Source organism: Alosa sapidissima, chromosome 20 (genome assembly GCF_018492685.1).
Source record: "Alosa sapidissima isolate fAloSap1 chromosome 20, fAloSap1.pri, whole genome shotgun sequence".
Lineage (NCBI taxonomy): Eukaryota > Metazoa > Chordata > Actinopteri > Clupeiformes > Clupeidae > Alosa > Alosa sapidissima.
In genome coordinates, this window is record NC_055976.1 from 669,769 (window position 1) to 687,697 (window position 17,929).

The 17,929-nt window shown below is 39.7% G+C and overlaps 1 protein-coding gene across 5 annotated transcripts in view; it reads right to left on the reverse strand.

Annotated features, from left to right (window-relative positions):
• myot (myotilin) overlaps positions 1–17,929 on the reverse strand; it is a 208,189-nt gene that overhangs the window by 108,461 nt on the left and 81,799 nt on the right. For all 5 annotated transcript variants that reach the window (XM_042074328.1, XM_042074329.1, XM_042074326.1 and 2 more), the window contains exon 8: positions 11,136–11,283. In XM_042074328.1, coding sequence (XP_041930262.1) covers positions 11,136–11,283 — 148 coding nt within the window. The remainder of the gene's footprint in view (positions 1–11,135; positions 11,284–17,929) is intronic.

Consider the following 17,929-nt stretch of genomic DNA (forward strand, 5'->3'; position numbering starts at 1 on the left):
TAAAAATACTTTCATTTGATTCAGAATGACTGACTTTGAACTGACATTTACAAGTTTACAAACATATCATTAAAGATCAGTCAGCGATTGTACACGGTTTCAAGCCTATAACATTTTGGTAACACTTTATAATAACTACACACAATTCATCATTTATTAAGCCTTTGTTACTTATTAGTTAATGGTTTGTTCATCATTAGTAATTTATAATTTATCATCAGTAAAGCATTTGTTCACACAGTTATAAATAGTTTGTTCATAGTAAATAAGCCTATATCTTAAATATGTTTATACATTATTGTTAATACTTAATAAATGATGCAATAATATGTTTTTGATTAAGTCATATTTCCATTATTTAACAGTACACATGCACTAATGATTAGTTAGGGTGAGAATACATATTTTATAAACCACTTCCTAATACTATAATTAATAATTAACTCAGGAGTTACAAGTGGTTAGTTAATGATATTTTGTGAGCTCATCTAAAGTGAGGACGTTTTATGCCTTGCAACACATTTACAAATGAGTTATAAAGTTTACACTTGCATTTATTCGTTTAGCCGACACTTTCACCCAAAGCGACTTACACATCTCAATGAAATTAAAGGGCAAGGCCACATGGGTGGACGCCGGGGTTTGAACCCCCAACTTGATGGGTTACTGCATGTTAACCCGGCTCCCTATCCACTACACTACCTCTGCCCAGTGGTATTACAACAGTCAATTCAAAAATATAATATAGATATGCGTGTTTACTATAAACAAACCATTTTTAACTGTGTGTAAACATGATGGCAGTAGCCTGAAAAGTTGGGGGTTCGATTCCCGGCTTTCACTGTTATGTCAATGGCCTTCAATTTAATTGACATGTGCACATCGCTTGTCTGCTAAATGAATGAATGTGAATGTAATCTTTACAACTCATTTGAAAATGTGTTGCAAGGCATAGAAAGTCCTCACTTTAGATAAGCTCACAAAATATCATTAACTAACCACTTGTAACCCCTGAGTTAATCATGAATTATAGTATTAGGAAGTGGTTTATAAAATATGTATCCTCACCCTAACTAATCATTAGTGCATGTGTATATTGCATAATTTATTAAGTATTAACAATAATTCATAAACATATTTTAGATATAGGCTTATTTACTATGAACAAACTATTTATAACTGTGTGTACAAATACTTTATTTATGAGAATTAACATAGGAACAATGCTTTACAAATGATGAACAAAGCATTTTGTAATAGTTTGCAACTGGTTGATAATAAGAAAATAATTTCATTATAAGTGGTTGTTTCATTACTTATTAAGTATAAATCATGTACTTACAAACATATTTTTTGGATAGGCTTATTTACTATGAACAAACCATTTATAATTGTGTGAACAAATGCTTTACTGATGATAAATTATGTATGGACAAGAAATTACTAATGATGAACAAACCATTAACTAATAAGTAACAAAGGCTTAATAAATGATGAATTGTGTGTAGTTATTATAAAGTGTTACCAACATTTTGTGTCACACTCAGCAATCATCTCCTCATGACCGCAAGTTGCCCATTCCGTAAGCACACTTTAAAAAACCTGGTCTCTGTAGGCTGCCCAAGGTCCGAAAATGGGAAATAAACAAAGTAGGGGCAGCCCAAACCTAAACAAAACCATGCGTGGAGTTTCTCTGGGAAAACTGAAGGGAGGGGTGAGCTACCTCTCTGGTGGATTTCATTTAAAACATAATATATGTTGTTTTGGACAGAAGCATCTGCTAATGCATTTTAATATAAACATAAACAAACATGACTTCCTGCGCAATCACTGACTGCACCTTTAATATAACAGCATCCTTCATAAACTGAGTGCAACTTTTAGTGCCTCACAGAGAAAAATGTGTACAGAGGGCAGGGAAAGACAGCACACCTGCACAGTAAAGTTGCTTCAGAAACAGATAATATTTTATAGACTAGAATTGCATCTCTGAGGAACTACAAGAGTGGGCTTGATCAGGTGTAGTTCGCTAAAAGGATTGCAACATTACCTCGTTTTTGAAAATCGGGCGCACGGATCAAAAGTTATCTACCCTGGAAATCCAGAGTTCTCGCGAGAGCACAATGGAATTGTCTCTGCGAGACACTCTGGCAAAGAGCAATGATGCACGTTACTTTTACCCCAACATTCCGGGGAACCAGCTAAACTGATGAAGACAGCGCTACAACGTTGGAGGACAGTACACATTGGTCGTAGTGTTATCCGATTGTCGAAGTCAGAAATCATTCAGAGTAAACATGGTCTAGTGTTTGCATGCAGTGAGATTTTTAAATGCATGCTTGTTGCCGCCCCTCGAGTTGGGCCATTACATTGCTCTTTGCCAGACCCTTAAACTTTCTAGATTATCAGGGTCTGGATTTTCCAGGCTAAAAGTTATCTGCATTAACGCAACATCCAATAAGGCAAATCGCATGAATAAACCAGCTATGCTGGTTGTTAGGGTAATCATGCTGGTTGCTATGGTGGTTGCTAGGGTGATGCTAGGTAGTTGCTGGGGTGTTGCTAGGGTACAAATGGTGGTTGCTATGCTAAATAACATAGTTGCTATGGTGGTTGCTAGGGTAATCATCTGGCTAGGGTCAGGTTAATGGAACTCAGCTTAATCCAAGGATTTCAACGGTACCTCATTTTTGAAAATCGGACATATGGTTACGTCTTATGTCGACACTGTCAAGTGTAACGAAAAGTGAACCGTATTTAGTGATGTAAGGTGACACTCTCACTTATGCAGACCGGAAGTGTCCCATTTAGCTCCCATAGTAACGAATTACGTTGCTCTATCTTGCTAGCAATCAAGGATCTTTGCTTTGGCAGTTAGAGCTGTGATCATAATGTGTGAGCATTCCGCCATTAATTTCAATGGGGCCACATGGAAAATATAAGCAGGATACACTGGTTCGGGCCTGAACTTTTAGAGTTGGAACCATGTCCATAGCTCAAATGCAATGGTAAAACTGAACCACTGAAGATGACGTCAAACAACAAACAACGTTATTATGACAACATATAGGTTTAGTCAGATTTTTATTTATTTATTTTTTATTTTTTCCTTTTTTGCATGTCCAAATTTCCGTCAAGGATTCCCGGGACACTGAAAGACCGGGGTAGACGAAACTTGGTGGGCATGTAACCCCATATGGATAGCATGGAACCATCGTTTTTCGTTTTGATCTGTAGCCCCCCCGCTGGACTGCACCCCCCGAAAGGAGGGTAGGGCAGACACAGTTTTCTGTGAATATCTCGAGAACCATAAGGTTTAGGAGGACCATTTTTTTTTGTATGTTGATCTCAAGGGGCCATGTCAACCCATTCCATAACCACTCATTTCATGTATAGCGCCACCTAGTTAAACACAAAAAAGTAAAAATGAGGTGTTGTAATCGCAGGTATCTGTGACCTAACAGTCAAAACTGCACGAAATTGGAAGTGTAGGATCATTATGACACCCTCTGAATGCACACCAAGTTTCGTCGAATTCCGTTCATGGGGGGCCACACAATAAATTAATTTATGTTACTATACACCAACTGGCCTGTAGGTGGCCGGAGACAGTTTTCTGTGAATATCTCGAGAACCGTAGGGCCTAGGAGGTCCACCTTTTTTTTGTATGTTGGTCTTAATGGGGCATGTCAACCCATCCCATTACCACTTATTTCATGTATAGCGCCACCTAGTTAAAAATTAAAAAGCAAAAAATTAGGTGTTTTCACCACAATATCTCTGGCTGACATGGTCAAAACTGCACGAAATTGAAAGTGTAGGATCATTATGACACCCTCCGAATGCATGCCAAGTTTTGTGAACTTTCATTCATTGGGGGCCTTACAATAAAATAATTTATGTGTACATTTAGTGACCGTACACCAACAAGGATTCCCGGGACACTGAAAGACCGGGGTACACGAAACTTGGTGGGCATGTAACCCCACATGGATAGCATGGAACCATCGTTTTTTGTTTTGATCTGTAGCCCCCCCCGCTGTACTGGACCCCCCGAAAGGAGGGTAGGGCAGACACAGTTTTCTGTGAATATCTTGAGAACCGTAGGGCCTAGGATGACCAATTTTTTACGTATGTTTGCCTCCAGGGGTCATGTTAACCCATTCCATGTGCACACATGTGCATAAACAAATACACACGCACACACATACATTTACAGTAATCATACGTATGACACATACTCACAGTAGACATATGTACGCATGCATGCACATGCACAAACACACAAGCACGCACATACACACACACACAACCACACACATAAACATAAACTTGTACACGCACACATGCACACAATTCAAGAATTTCTTAGAATTATGAACAGGCAAGATGGGGGTGGGGTTGTATAAAATTAATTTTACATGTGAAATCTATGAACTAATCATGTTTTGGTACTTGTTGTCTAGCAGATACCAGTGAGAATTGAGTGTGGATAATGCAATTTAGTGAGACAGTTAGAATCATATAGGCCTTTCAGCGTGATTTCTTTTTGTGGAAAAAATGTGCTGGACTGGGCGGCGGTCATATTTTGCACCGCTCTGCGGTACATCTAGTTTAAAAAAACGAACGAAGCGGATGCTTGCTGTCCATGAAAACAGCATAGAGACTGGCTAGTCTAATGCAAAAATGGAAATAACAGGTCTTTGAATTGACACACACGAAATTAGACTGTTGTAGGCCTATAGTCTAAGTTAAAAGTTGAGTGGGCATAAATCACGACTTGTAACAGAGGTAAATATCGTAGCAAATAGCCTATGGTGATGACACAGCTTTTACTGGGCTCACGCATTGGGCGCCCTGTTTATGCCTATCGATATCTTCATATAGCCACAAAATATCAGAAAATGGTTTTACATTAGGCTTATAGCCTAGCAGATAATAAGACTACCAAATTAATTAAACAAGAAAACTGCATGTGTCTTTCTTTCCTCCGATTGGAATTAATGCAATTACTGTGCAAAGTGGAAAGGGAAAAAAGTGTGAGATTTCACAACATTTGTTTATGTTGTAAGAATATGAAATTAATAAATATCAGAACGAGGCTTTTGCGAATTAGCCGAAAGATGAACGATAATGCACCATACTGTAGCCTAGTAGGCTAAAGTTCGCGAGATGGAAAGAGGAAAATAGAGTTTAAATTATAGCCTAATCTAATGCACTGTTGTGCGTTTTAAATCCGAAATGAGAAGGAATGTGAGGAGACTGCTATTAAAGGATAGCCTAGAAATCTAGACGCACCCTAGCGGCGGCAAATTAATTTGCTCAGCCTGTACGTCTAGTATCGAACCATAGGGATTTCTATTGGCTTAGCACCGTGGATGTTCTCCAATCACAGCGCTCTATTTTGTTAGAGAGTCTTAAGGCGGGCTTAACAGGATAACGACAGTCCTGCGACTGTGAACAACAAGGAAGGTGGCTATGGCGAACGAAGAGCGGTTGTTTGAATCGGCGTTGGCGTCAACTTTGGAGGAGTTGGACTTGTGCTTTTCTTTGAAAGTTGAGCAACACAATGCACTTAAGTCATTACTTTCGAAGAAGGATGTATTTGCCGTTTTGCCGACCGGATACGGATATGGTCGTAGCGCTGGCCTATTGCATGCCTAGGCAGTTTGAAAGACAATTCTCTGCCCGCCCCTTGGATTAAGCGAGGTGAATGGTTCGATACCAGACTATACATCTCAATGATATAGGATGGCCCCGCCAGGCTAATTAAAGGAACCATATGTAAGATTGTGGCCAAAACTGGTACTGCAACCACTTTCAAATTACTGTAGAGCGGTGTATCCCCTCCCCCTCCCCCATGACTCGAGGTTGCCAACCCGGATGCCAAAACACTACTGACTTTGTGATTAGTAGATAGGTAGAGGGTGGCGCATCAGGCCAAAACACAACATGACATGACAAAACACAACATCAACATCAGTTGAGGGCTGCAACTTCACTTTTTAAATGGCAATATCCTGGCCGGACTACTGTTGTCAGTGATATAAGTATTTGAAATGAACATGATTTCTTAATGTCTGGTGACATATCAGGGCCATTTTATGATTAATTGAAATACATTCTTACATATGAAGAGTTCAGATGCAAAACCCTCTAAATCCGTCTGACCACTTTTCTTTTAAATGAGCATTTAAATTCAGGCTCCTATAGGTTTTTGCCTATAAATCGATATTTCAGACCAGGAAGAGAGTGGTATTTAGTGGGTTTAGAATTTAAATTATTTGATTAGCGTATACTATGTGTGGAGAGCATCCCCTCAACATCTTTATCTCATTTTTGACATAGGTGGCATTTAGAGGCTTTTGCATCTGAACCCTTCATATGGTTCCTTTAACTTTAAAGAATATAGGCCTATCTACAATTGAAACTACCGGTAGGCTATCTGCAGCCTACGCAAATGTAATAGCCGTATGTCCTGGTCTATGGATGTCTGCTTAGTAGTTGACAGCACATTTTTTTTTTTTATTATACTTTTTAGATTTTAACGGGCTGAAGAGCTGTTGTCCGTTATTGTTCGTGCAAATATAGGCTGATTCATGTCTCCTTGCATTTTGCAACTGTGGGTCCATGGTAAGCACCCGACAGAAATATTGTTTCATTTTGAGTTTGTCTACACTCTGGTGTCCCCTCTGCAACATGTTCGCCCCCCAGTGCGGCCCTGTTTACTGGCAATGCTACAGCGGACTTAAGCTACCACCTCGTAGCGAAAAGTTGTAATACATTTCACGCAGCTGTGTGAATCACGGAAAGCGCGAATGAAGTGACCTCTTAAAAATGGGACCCACTGTATATTGTCCATATTTAATGCTTTATCCATGCACTGTTGAAATTACTGTTACCATATTACTTCAAACCTAACCTTGCACTGCTATAATTCTTATATTACTATGTTTACATTTGTCTCTTATATTGTCCATATTTAATGCTGGTCTCTAGACTTTCCTGCATTGTTGCACTACCTCCATGACACACACTTCATGGAACACATTACCACTGCATCACAGGGTTAGTCCCTGCCCTGTCACTGCAAGTGACTCATGCTCATACATCCCTTAGTGCATTCATGTGGATCTTTGATAAGGCGAGACACGGCAGGTGAAAACATTGTTTTTGCACTGGGCCCAGTTCCCCAAAAGCATCTTAAGCCAAAGAGCGTCGTAAAGTCCCTCTTATGAACGTCTTAAGATTTGCCGACTGTTTCCCGAAACCATCGTAGCTTAAGAGCGTCGTGAAAACACTCGTAGATCTACAACTGCTCCAGAGTTCTCGTTACCGGCTAAGAGCGTCTTAACAGTACTTCTCACCAGGGCTCCGAACTGGTTCAAGGAACGAAAACGAAAACCGAAAACGAACGGAATTTTACGGAATTTTACGAGGAGCGGAAACGGAAAAGAAAACAAAATGGTCTTCAACAGTTCCGGAACAGAAACGTTATTCTGAAATCCACAAAACCGGTTAATAACGTTTTTTTTTTCGTTCTCTATATATTTTATAAAATTTCACAAAAGCATATCCTATGTCAGGGAGAATATTTCCGGTTGTGCGAAAAACAAGCCCGCCTATGCGTAAAAAATAGCCTATTTTGCCTGTCCACGCCTTGTCGTTTTAAAGTCGGAATTTGAAATGTTTTGAAATGTTCAATTATAGCCTATTCTATGTAGAAGAGTTAAACAGGAAATTTGAGATAGGCCTTGTCAGCAACAGACAGGTTCGTTTATAAACAGGGTTGATATTATAGCGCAAGCCTTTGAAGATCTCCATATGGATAAAACTTAGGCTGTTTTCAAGCCCTGCTTCTCACTGAGGTCACCAACAGGACATACAGAGGAATTACAACTTAGAATACATAATCCAACTTACGTTCCCATTCTTTATTGTGTTTACCTATTTGTGTTTACCTGTTTGACTATTGGAGGGCGCAGCCAGCCAGAAGCAGATGGGCTCCCCCTATTAAGTCAGGTTCTGCTCAAGGTTTCTTCCTGGAATATGGGAGTTTTTCCTTGCCACAGTTGCCATATGGCGTGCTTGTGGGGGGTAAGAGGGTTAAGGCTGCCAGTCTTATGACGTCATTTTCTATATTTTTGATATGTTGCTGAGCATATCATAAACAGCAAAGAAAAGTGATTGATAATGACTGACTGACTACTATTGTGTTACATGCTTCAAATGTAAAGCACTTTGAGCTGCATTCTGTGTATGAAAGGTGCTATACAAATAAAGCTTTATTATTATTATTATTATTACCTGTGATTAATCAGATTTTAGCATGCAAAATAGCATAGCCTACATTTAATGGTCATAATAATGTGATGAAAAGCGGACAAAAATGCAATCAAGTTATGAAACGAGACGTTGCCAGAATAGTTTGCCATTATCTTTGCTAAGTGAAGGCTATATTTTATTAGGCCTATGAGGTAAAAGCAGAGAAAGGAACATGTGGTTTAGTCTGTAGCCTACTGCATCAAAATCTAAGCCTAGCCTACACATTTCCTCACTTTCTTAATCGACTTCTTTCTTATCTTCAAACGTGTTCTTAAGTGACACCGCAAAAACTTATTGCATGGTGCAACAATCTAATCTTAAATAATTACAATTATTTATGTCTGTGTGTGGTATATAACCTACTTGGGATGCTTACATGCAGATGTCAAAGTGTTTCTATTTTCGTATTGATGTGAATTAATGTGTAGATCCGAAGTTTAAACGGTAGGCCTATAGCTGTGACGTGCAGTCACCTGACATCACCATCAAATTAGAGGATATTTCAGAACTATTAACGTGGACAGCTCCCCTTAAGAGCATCTTAAGAGCAGTGCACGTGCGTTCACGCTACGAGCATGTTCGGGAAACAGTCGGAAAAACCAAACGAACGATCGTAATATGAATCGTAGAAAACCCTCGTAAGAGTGTGTCTCCGGCGTTATCGGGAAACTGGGCCCTGGTCAATTTCGAGATTTTGGGCTAATTTGCTACCTTAGCATGTATTCTTTCACACTACAACAACAACAAAGTCCGATTTACACATTTAGATGTTTCTTTCATTACATTTGGTCTACTCGCGCCTGTATATTTCTCCTAAATTCACCAGAAGTTAGGCTTCTAACGTTTCACGCTCTACGGCGACCGTGATACGAAACACATCATGTGTAATACCGTTGGAAAGCTGTTTTTCCTGAATGACGTTCTGCAATCCAAATATAGACACTTCCTTTGTATCCGCAACCAATCGCGAAAGTTAAAGGCGAGTCTAGGCTGAGAACGGAATTTCAATGACTGTGTTCCAAGGCTGTTTTCTCAAATTGAGTTTTTCTCATTTTCCAGTAGAAACATCTCAGCCTATGTAGCACCTATGTACACCTTAGGGACTTCAACTACAGAGAAGTGGACTTGTTACTTGACATTTTGTGTGGTCAACACGTTCCTGGTGCCATGAAGAAAGCTGCAGTCTCACACCTAAATTGTCTTGGATTTATTTTGACCACAGTTACATCCCTACTTATTACGGCATCAAAACAGCAAATTCGAACTGGACCCGTCCTAAATGCAATTAAACCATATGCTTCAGACCATGTGTTTCAAACCGTCAAAATAAGGCCCAAGGCGTGTATGTTCCAGAATGTGTCTTACAGTTTCCTAGACCTAACACTTGGCAAATTTTAATTTGCCTTGCAGATCCATCTGGCAAAGAGGAGGGCTTAAAGGAGAAGTTCGATGTGAACTTTAAAGTGTGTTGAAACATGATACCGAGTGTGAACTTCTGTCTCATATCTCATCTCGGCTTGTCCCCTGCACTCCGAAATCTGGCGCTAGTTGGCCGATGCTACCAACAGGTTTTCATTGGGGGTGCCTCGGGCATCGGGCTAGCCATGCAAATAAATCACTGTTTTACACCAATTACGAGGCTCAAAGTAGCTCCACACTTCATTGGTAGACTTCCAAGGGCCCTGACATTTAAAACGAGACATTGAGAACTTTGAAAAAAACACTGGCAGTTTATTTACAAGACGATTTATACAGACAGTACCTTCAGGAAGTTTACCATTCGCCGCCATCTTGAATTTAGTCACGATACGCGACGAGTACGAATGAACAGGTATGATAAGGGATCAGATTCCAAAAATAATTCCGTAGAAATGCATGGATTCCAGTTGCTTCCAGTAGCAGCAACTGGAATCCATGCATTTCCACAGAATTATTTTCACACTCGGTATCATGTTTCAACACACTTTAGGTCAATATCACACCGAACTTCTCCTTTAACATTTTTGAAAAACACTGGTTTGTTGATATGAGATGTTTACGACCTTTACAACTCATTTGTAAATGTGTTGAAAGGCATAGAAAGTCCTCACTTTAGATGAGCTCACAAAATATCCTTAAAGGGCTAGTATGTAGGAAATAATGGTTGGAGAAACGTTAAAGCAGCTGCAGGTCAACTAACGTTAGCTAAGTCTGCATTATCTGGCAACCCAGAAGAGGCTCGCGTCTGGTAGTCTTGAGAACGTTCACCAGTGTTTTGATTTTGGCCTACAGAACGTTCGGTAACAATCCTACAAATCACTCCATTAATTAACCACTTGCAACTCCTGAGTTAATCATGAAATTTAGTAAGGAAGTGATTTATAAAACATCTAATCCCTATAAAACATCCCACCCTAATTAATCATTAGTGCATGTGTTTAATCATTATTTTCATAAAGGCATGCCTACATGTAGGTGTAAATAGTTTCTTAATCATTAACACACCCATTCTAACTGATCTTATAAACCATAAACCATAACAGTTTCTTAACTGTTAAATAATGGAAATATTACTTCATTAACAAATTATTATTGCATAATTTATTAAGTATTAAAAACAATTTATGAACATATTTAAGATATAGGCGTATTCACTATGAACAAACCATTTATAACTGTGTGTACACATGCTTTACTGATGAGAACTAATGTAGGAACAATACTTAACACATGATGAACAAACCATTTATGAATTGTTTACAAATGCTTAGTAAATTATGAATTGTGTGTTAAATATTACAGTTAATGGGAAAACAATGACAATGACTCACAGCGTTTGTATCATCTCATTTGGAGACTCTTGCCATTTTGGTGGTGGAATGCCAACTGCATCTTGTACCAGAGAGGGAAAGTCATCAAGCTCTGCCTCACCTGGCCCAGGAAAAAACTCATCTTCATCTGCCAACACATTCTCCAAGTCTGAAGACATCAAGCAAAGGAAATGTTTCAGAGGCTGTAACTATGTTCTGTAATGTAATGTAAAATATACTTATGGTTCTCATATTGTTCTTGCCCTTGGAGTTCTAGGTCTTCTTAGAGCTGCTTATAGTTTAGTACATCAAAATCTAGCAGCCATAGCAAAATACCAAAAACAGGGATAATTAATAGATAGATAGATAGATAGATAGATAGATAGATAGATACTTTATTGATCCCCAGGGGAAATTCAAGGTCTCAGCAGCATACAGACAACACAAACACATTCTTTAACAGCAGAAAGAGTAATTAAAGTATATAATATAAAAACACAACTAAGCAATAAGGACAGTAGAAGATAAAGTATATGCTAAATATACTAAAATACAAATTATACTAACTAACACTTAATCTAAATCAATTCTAAAAACAGTATCCACATAGTGGTGATTAATCAATCAGAGGCGCTTGCAATGACTGAGGCAGGGACTGAGCCTGTGATTCTCTGTGCATAGTAAGGTATGGTAAGGTGCTCTAAGGTGCTCTGTGTGAATGAGTGTCATGGTGGTAGTGCAAGGGTGATAGTGGTCATGGTGATAGTGCAAATGAGTAAGTCCAACAGGGCAACAATGCAGAAATAAAGTAAAGTAAAGTCTATACATCTATATATTTAACTATTTAAAGAAAATGTATAAGTGTGGCCACAGTTCGGCTGTGGCATGGAGGGGGGGGGGGGTTATGCATATGTGCTAATATAGCATGCAAACAGTGAGGCATAAAGACAGTGGTAAAAGTGGCTAGTGGACAGACAGTATCCAAACATGGAGGGGGTGAAGAGGCAGACAGACTATGCAGAGAAGTCTATCTCTCCTCTTCCCTTAAGTGAGGCATTGAACAGTTCAATGGCCCTGGGGACAAATGACTTTCTCAGTCTGTCAGTTGTGCAAGGCAGTGAGCGAAGTCTCCAGCTGATCAGGCTCTTCTGCTTAACAATAGTGCTGTGGAGTGGGTGACACTCATTGTCCAAGATGTTGATCAGTTTGTTCAGGGTCCTTTTGTCAGATAGTGAAGTGATGCACTCCAGTTCAGCTCCCACTACAGAGCCAGCTTTCCTTACCAGCCTGTCAATTCGCCCCGCATCCTTCTTCCTTGTGCTTCCTCCCCAACATACTACTGCATAGAAGAGGACGCTGGCAACAACAGACTGGTAGAACATCCTGAGGAGCTTACTGCACACATTGAAGGACCGCAGCCTCCTCAGGAAGTACAGCCTGCTCTGCCCTTTCTTGTAGAGTGCATCAGTGTTGGCTGACCAGTCCAGTTTATTGTCCAGGTGGAGACCCAGATACTTGTAGGTGCTAACCACCTCCACATTGACCCCATCAATGTGGACTGATAGCAGAGTGGGCTTAGACCTGCGGAAATCCACCACCATCTCCTTGGTCTTTGAAGTGTTAAATTGAAGATGATTGAGTTTGCACCATTGCACAAAGTCCTCCACCAGGCTCCTGTACTCCTCCTCCTGCCCGTTCCTGATACACCCCACAATTGCAGTATCATCAGAAAACTTCTGCATGTGGCATGACTCGGTGTTGTAGCAGAAGTCAGATGTGTACAGGGTGAACAGGACTGGAGAGAGCACAGTTCCCTGTGGCGCTCCGGTGCTGCAGATCACAGTGTCAGAGAGACAGTTCTTCAGTCTGACGAACTGTGGTCGCTCGGTCAGGTAATCTGTAATCCAGGTTACCAGGTGAGCGTCCACACCCATCTGCAAGAGCTTGTCTCCCAATCTGAGGGGCTGGATGGTGTTAAAAGCACTTGAGAAATCAAAGAACATGATTCTCACAGCACTTTTCCCCTTGTCTAGGTGGGAATGTGTCCTGTGTAGAAGATAAGTGATGGCATCGTCCACGCCCACTTTCTCCTGGTATGCAAACTGTAACGGTTCTAGTGCATGGCGTACCTGGTGTCTGAGCATACCTAAGACCAATCGCTCCATTGTCTTCATCACATGTGATGTAAGAGCGACAGGTCTGTAGTCATTAAGCTCACTAGGGTGTGGCTTCTTAGGGACAGGGGTAAGACATGATGTCTTCCACAGTGTTGGAACTTGTCCAAGGTGTAGGCTCAAATTGAAGATGTGCTTCAGTGGCTCCCCCAGTTCAGCAGCACAGGCCTTGAGTAGCCTTGGACACAGTCTGTCAGGCCCCGCTGCTTTATTGCTGCGCAATCTCTTTAGTTGGACTGTCACTTGATCTGTTGTAATGGTGAGGGGTGTAAGGGGAGGGGAGGGGGAGGGGTTCATCTGGGATCTGTGTGTCTGATGGCTGTTGACTGAGGTCTTTGTCACCTCATTGTTCGTGATCGCCATGTGGGGGAGGGGTGCAAAATCCAGTGATGGTGGGGGTGAGTGTTGCGCTGGTATTGAGGGGGTGTGGGGGTGGGGGCTGGGGGATAGTGGACAGACCAATGCCATTGGAGCTGGAGCAGGGCAGTCAAACCTGTTGTAGAAGTGGTTCAACTGGTTCGTCCTGTCCAGGTCCCCCTCCACAGAGCTGCTGTTCTTCTTCAGGCCAGTGATAACCTTCATGCAGTCCCATGTCTCCTTCAAGTTGTTTTCCTGCAGCTTCTGTTCCACCTTCTTTCTGTAATCCTCCTTAGCTCCCTTCAGCTTGAATTTGAGTTCCCCTTGCACGCGCCTCAGCTCTGCCATGTCCCCCTCTCTGAACGCCATCTTTTTCCTGTTAAGAAGGGTCTTGACATTGCTGGTTATCCAAGGCTTGTTGTTGGGAAAGCAGCGTACAGTTCTGGTGGGAACAACAATGTCCATGCAGAAGTTCAGGTAGTCAGTTGTGCACTGTGTGACCTCCTCTAAGTCCTCTCCATTCTGTAACACACTCCAGTCAGTACACTCGAAGCAGTCTCTCAGAGCCTCATCCACTTCAGGTGTCCACTTCCTGAAGGTGCGTGTGGCAACTGGTAGCCTCTTTACTTTGGGCTTGTACATTGGCTGGAGATGAATGAGGTTGTGGTCTGACTTTCCCAGTGGGGGGAGGGGGTTTGCACTGTATGCATCCCTCACGTTTGCATACATGAGGTCTATTGTCCTGTTTTTCCTTGTAGGGCAGTCAACATACTGGTAAAAATTTGTGAGTGTGGAATCCAGTGTTATATGATTGAAGTCGCCAGAGATCACAAAAAAGGCGTCAGTGTGTTGGGTTTGAAGCCTTGCGATTGTGGAGTGGATGATGTCACACGCTGTATCCGGGAGAGCTCAAGGTGGAACGTAAACACAGACAGCAATTGCGTGCGAGAACTCCCTCGGAATGTAGTACGGACGGAGACTAACCGCTAATAACTCCACATCCTTACAACATACATAATTCAAATTCAAGTAAAACATTAATAAGAAGAAAATAAACAGATTACAAAAGCATTACAAAAATAAAGCCATATTAAAAATCAGATAGGGCGATGATGTTCAGTCTAATAACTCCACCATACCCCAACCAATTTTATTAATGAAAATTTCCTCATAAAGGTCACATCATAGGCTTTCTGGTGATATGATTCGTTAAGCGATTTGTGACACGAATTTCTTTTAACTTCAGCTGATAATGATAGTTGGTATTTTATTGCATTGCATGTAAATGCAATGGACTATTATCAATGTTCTTCTTATCGTCTTTTATTATTCTTCTTCCGACCAAATTTGATGTTTAATAACACTAAAACCACTGAACCGTTTGACGTCATTCAAACACTCCTACAAAGGTCTTGTAACAGACAATTGCACAATGTATTTTTTACATTTGTAAACTTTATACTTTTTGAGATATATACGATAAAAGAGCAATAAATTCCCATTGAGTTAATGTTGAGACGCTTTGGCGGCAAAGATGCATTGTTACGTGAGTGCTAATTACAGTGCTATACAGTAACTATGTTACGTAGGTCTTACTTAGGACATGTGGGCTATGTATTTTTCAGCTTTGTAACTTTTATACTTTTTAAACTATTAATTAAAAACTACTCAAAATTTCCCCATAGACTTAACATGGGCTGATGACATCACAAAAGAGCCGTTAAGCAATTAGAATCCTATGCCAGGTGCCAGGCCACCTGGATCAACTGCCAGTCTCAGGCTTTAAGCATACAAACTGGCCCTATTAAGACTACACATCCTGTTCAACTACTTCCTCTGCCAAAAACTGTTTAAAAATAAAAGTCCACACTACAATATTTCACTGTTAAACAATTTAACCCTTTAAACTACTGAACTTTTGAACTGTTCAGCCATTGTAACTGTTACTTGTCATCAACTATGACTCCTACCCACTGTAGCTAGTTAGCATGGTTAGCATAGTTAGCATGTTTAGCATTATTAGCATGCTAGTTAGCACAGTTAACATAACTACTAAAATGATTAGCTAGGTTAGCTAAGTCACATGGTTAGCATAGTTAACATTTTAGCATTGTTAGCATGTTTGTTAGCATAGTTAGCATAACTACTAAAAATGATAAGCAAAGTTAGCTAAGTCAAATGGTTAGCATTGTTAGCATGCTAGTTAGCATTGTTAGCATATTTATCATTTTTGACAAAACTATTAGAAAACATTAGCTAAGTTAGCTAAGTAACATGGTTAGCATAATTAGCATTCTTAATATTTTAGCATAACTACTATAAATTATTAGCTAAGTTAGCTAAGTCACACAGTTAGGATTGTTAACATAGTTAACAGCATTAACATTATTAACATTAACAAAAAACTGCTAGAAAACATTAGCTAAATTAACTAAGTTAAGTTAAGTATCTACCTAAATAATTTAACCATTTAAAGTATCCACCTATTTAATTGTTCAGTCATTCCAACTATATTAACCTCATCTACTTAGCAACCAATATAGTTTGTTTTTACTCTGTATGATATTTTACATCATATTTTTGCATTTTCATGCACTGTATTTCCTTCAGGAAATGCTTTTCTAGTTAAGCTTTACAGCTGTGAAAACATTCCAACACTAGAAGCAATCTAAGGTTGTAGAATCTAACCTACCATTCCACAGATGCGGTAAACCTGAACGTTAACGTCTTGTCCTACTCCTTATCTTTCAGAATTACAGACAAGGTAAGTGTTCCATTTTTTGGTATTTGACGTATTTAGAACTATGTCGTCAAACATTATGTCATGTAAGTTAGCATTAACGTTATATGTGTGAAATGAGTGGCCGTTGATATGTGTTATGTAAGGAAACCCACTGTTAATTAACTAATGCTTATTATATGGCTACCTGCCAAAACAAAAAAAATAAACTCCACAATAGGTCTCTTTACACTTATTTGTTACCGTTTCGTCGTGGCTTTTGCTGAGAAACAAATAGTTCGCAACACACGCTGAACTTGAATCAAACATTCTTTAGAACACAGCTGATCAACCATCTGCTTTCACTTTTGAATGAAGTTCCAATGCAAGAAGTGACCGGAATACTTGCGGAGTGATATGATCAGCAGCAAAAAACCCGTTGCCATTGACAGCGGTAATTATATGTTTGCAGCGGTAATTACATGAATTTATTTTACCGTAGAACGTTGGGAAATCCCATTCAAATCAATGGAGCGTACTACTAGCATTGTGAAGAGCCGTATAATAATTAACGTTAACATTACAGTAACCGGTTAGCTGTAGGTAACGTTATAAATAGCTTAAGACAGTCAAACCTAACGTTAGCTCCCAGCACTATATTTGCTCATTACTAACGTTACCTAACGTTAACCAAATAAAGTACGGATACTGACTCAGGTTAAGTTACAGGCCTAGAAGCTAGAAATGTTACTCATTAACGTTATTGAACACCACTGAAGTGTTTGTGCGACTCAAATCTCGGTCGGCATTTGGTAACGTTAGTGATACCAAGGTAAAAGGTGTTGTCAGCATACAGAATATGCTTACTTGGCCTAGAAGCTACTAATTTCTACATCATTCTGACCTATAAATTACGTATGTAGAACAATGTTGTTCGTGCAACGTGCATAAATCAATGAGAATAATGCAATTTATGTATCTAAACAGGTTTTGTTTTTTTGAACCTGCAACACAAAAAGGAAGTCAACTTAGGGGAGTTTGATGAAGATATATTTTTAACCCTATTCACCTGTAATGCATTAACAATGCAGGCGTATGTTAATAAGCTCATTCAGCCTGTTAAACAAAACATTCAGAATCAATAGCTCAAAATTATATGAAATGGTCTGTTCACTGGCCTCACCTCAAATTTGCCATCAGAAGATCATCTTTGAGAATGTGGTCCCAGTTTGTGGAAGCCTTATAATACTGCATTTCAATTGTTTGTGTGTCGTGTTTAATATAATTGAATGTTGCATTGCAATATTACAACAGTTGTCACAATTTCTCACATATTTCTTTTTCACAGCACAGAGTAATAGTCTTTTTCAAGACTTTTTTTCCATTCACGTCTTTCACGTCCACATTCACGTGGTTGTGTTGCAGATTTGAAGTTCAGGTATGAAGTTAAAATTATTTCCACCTTTAACACCTAGACCAGCTGTGTTGTTTGTCTATACTTTGTCAGTGGTGTATAATGGCCTCTATCAAACTGTATGAGAGGATTTTCCCTATCTCAGCATTAA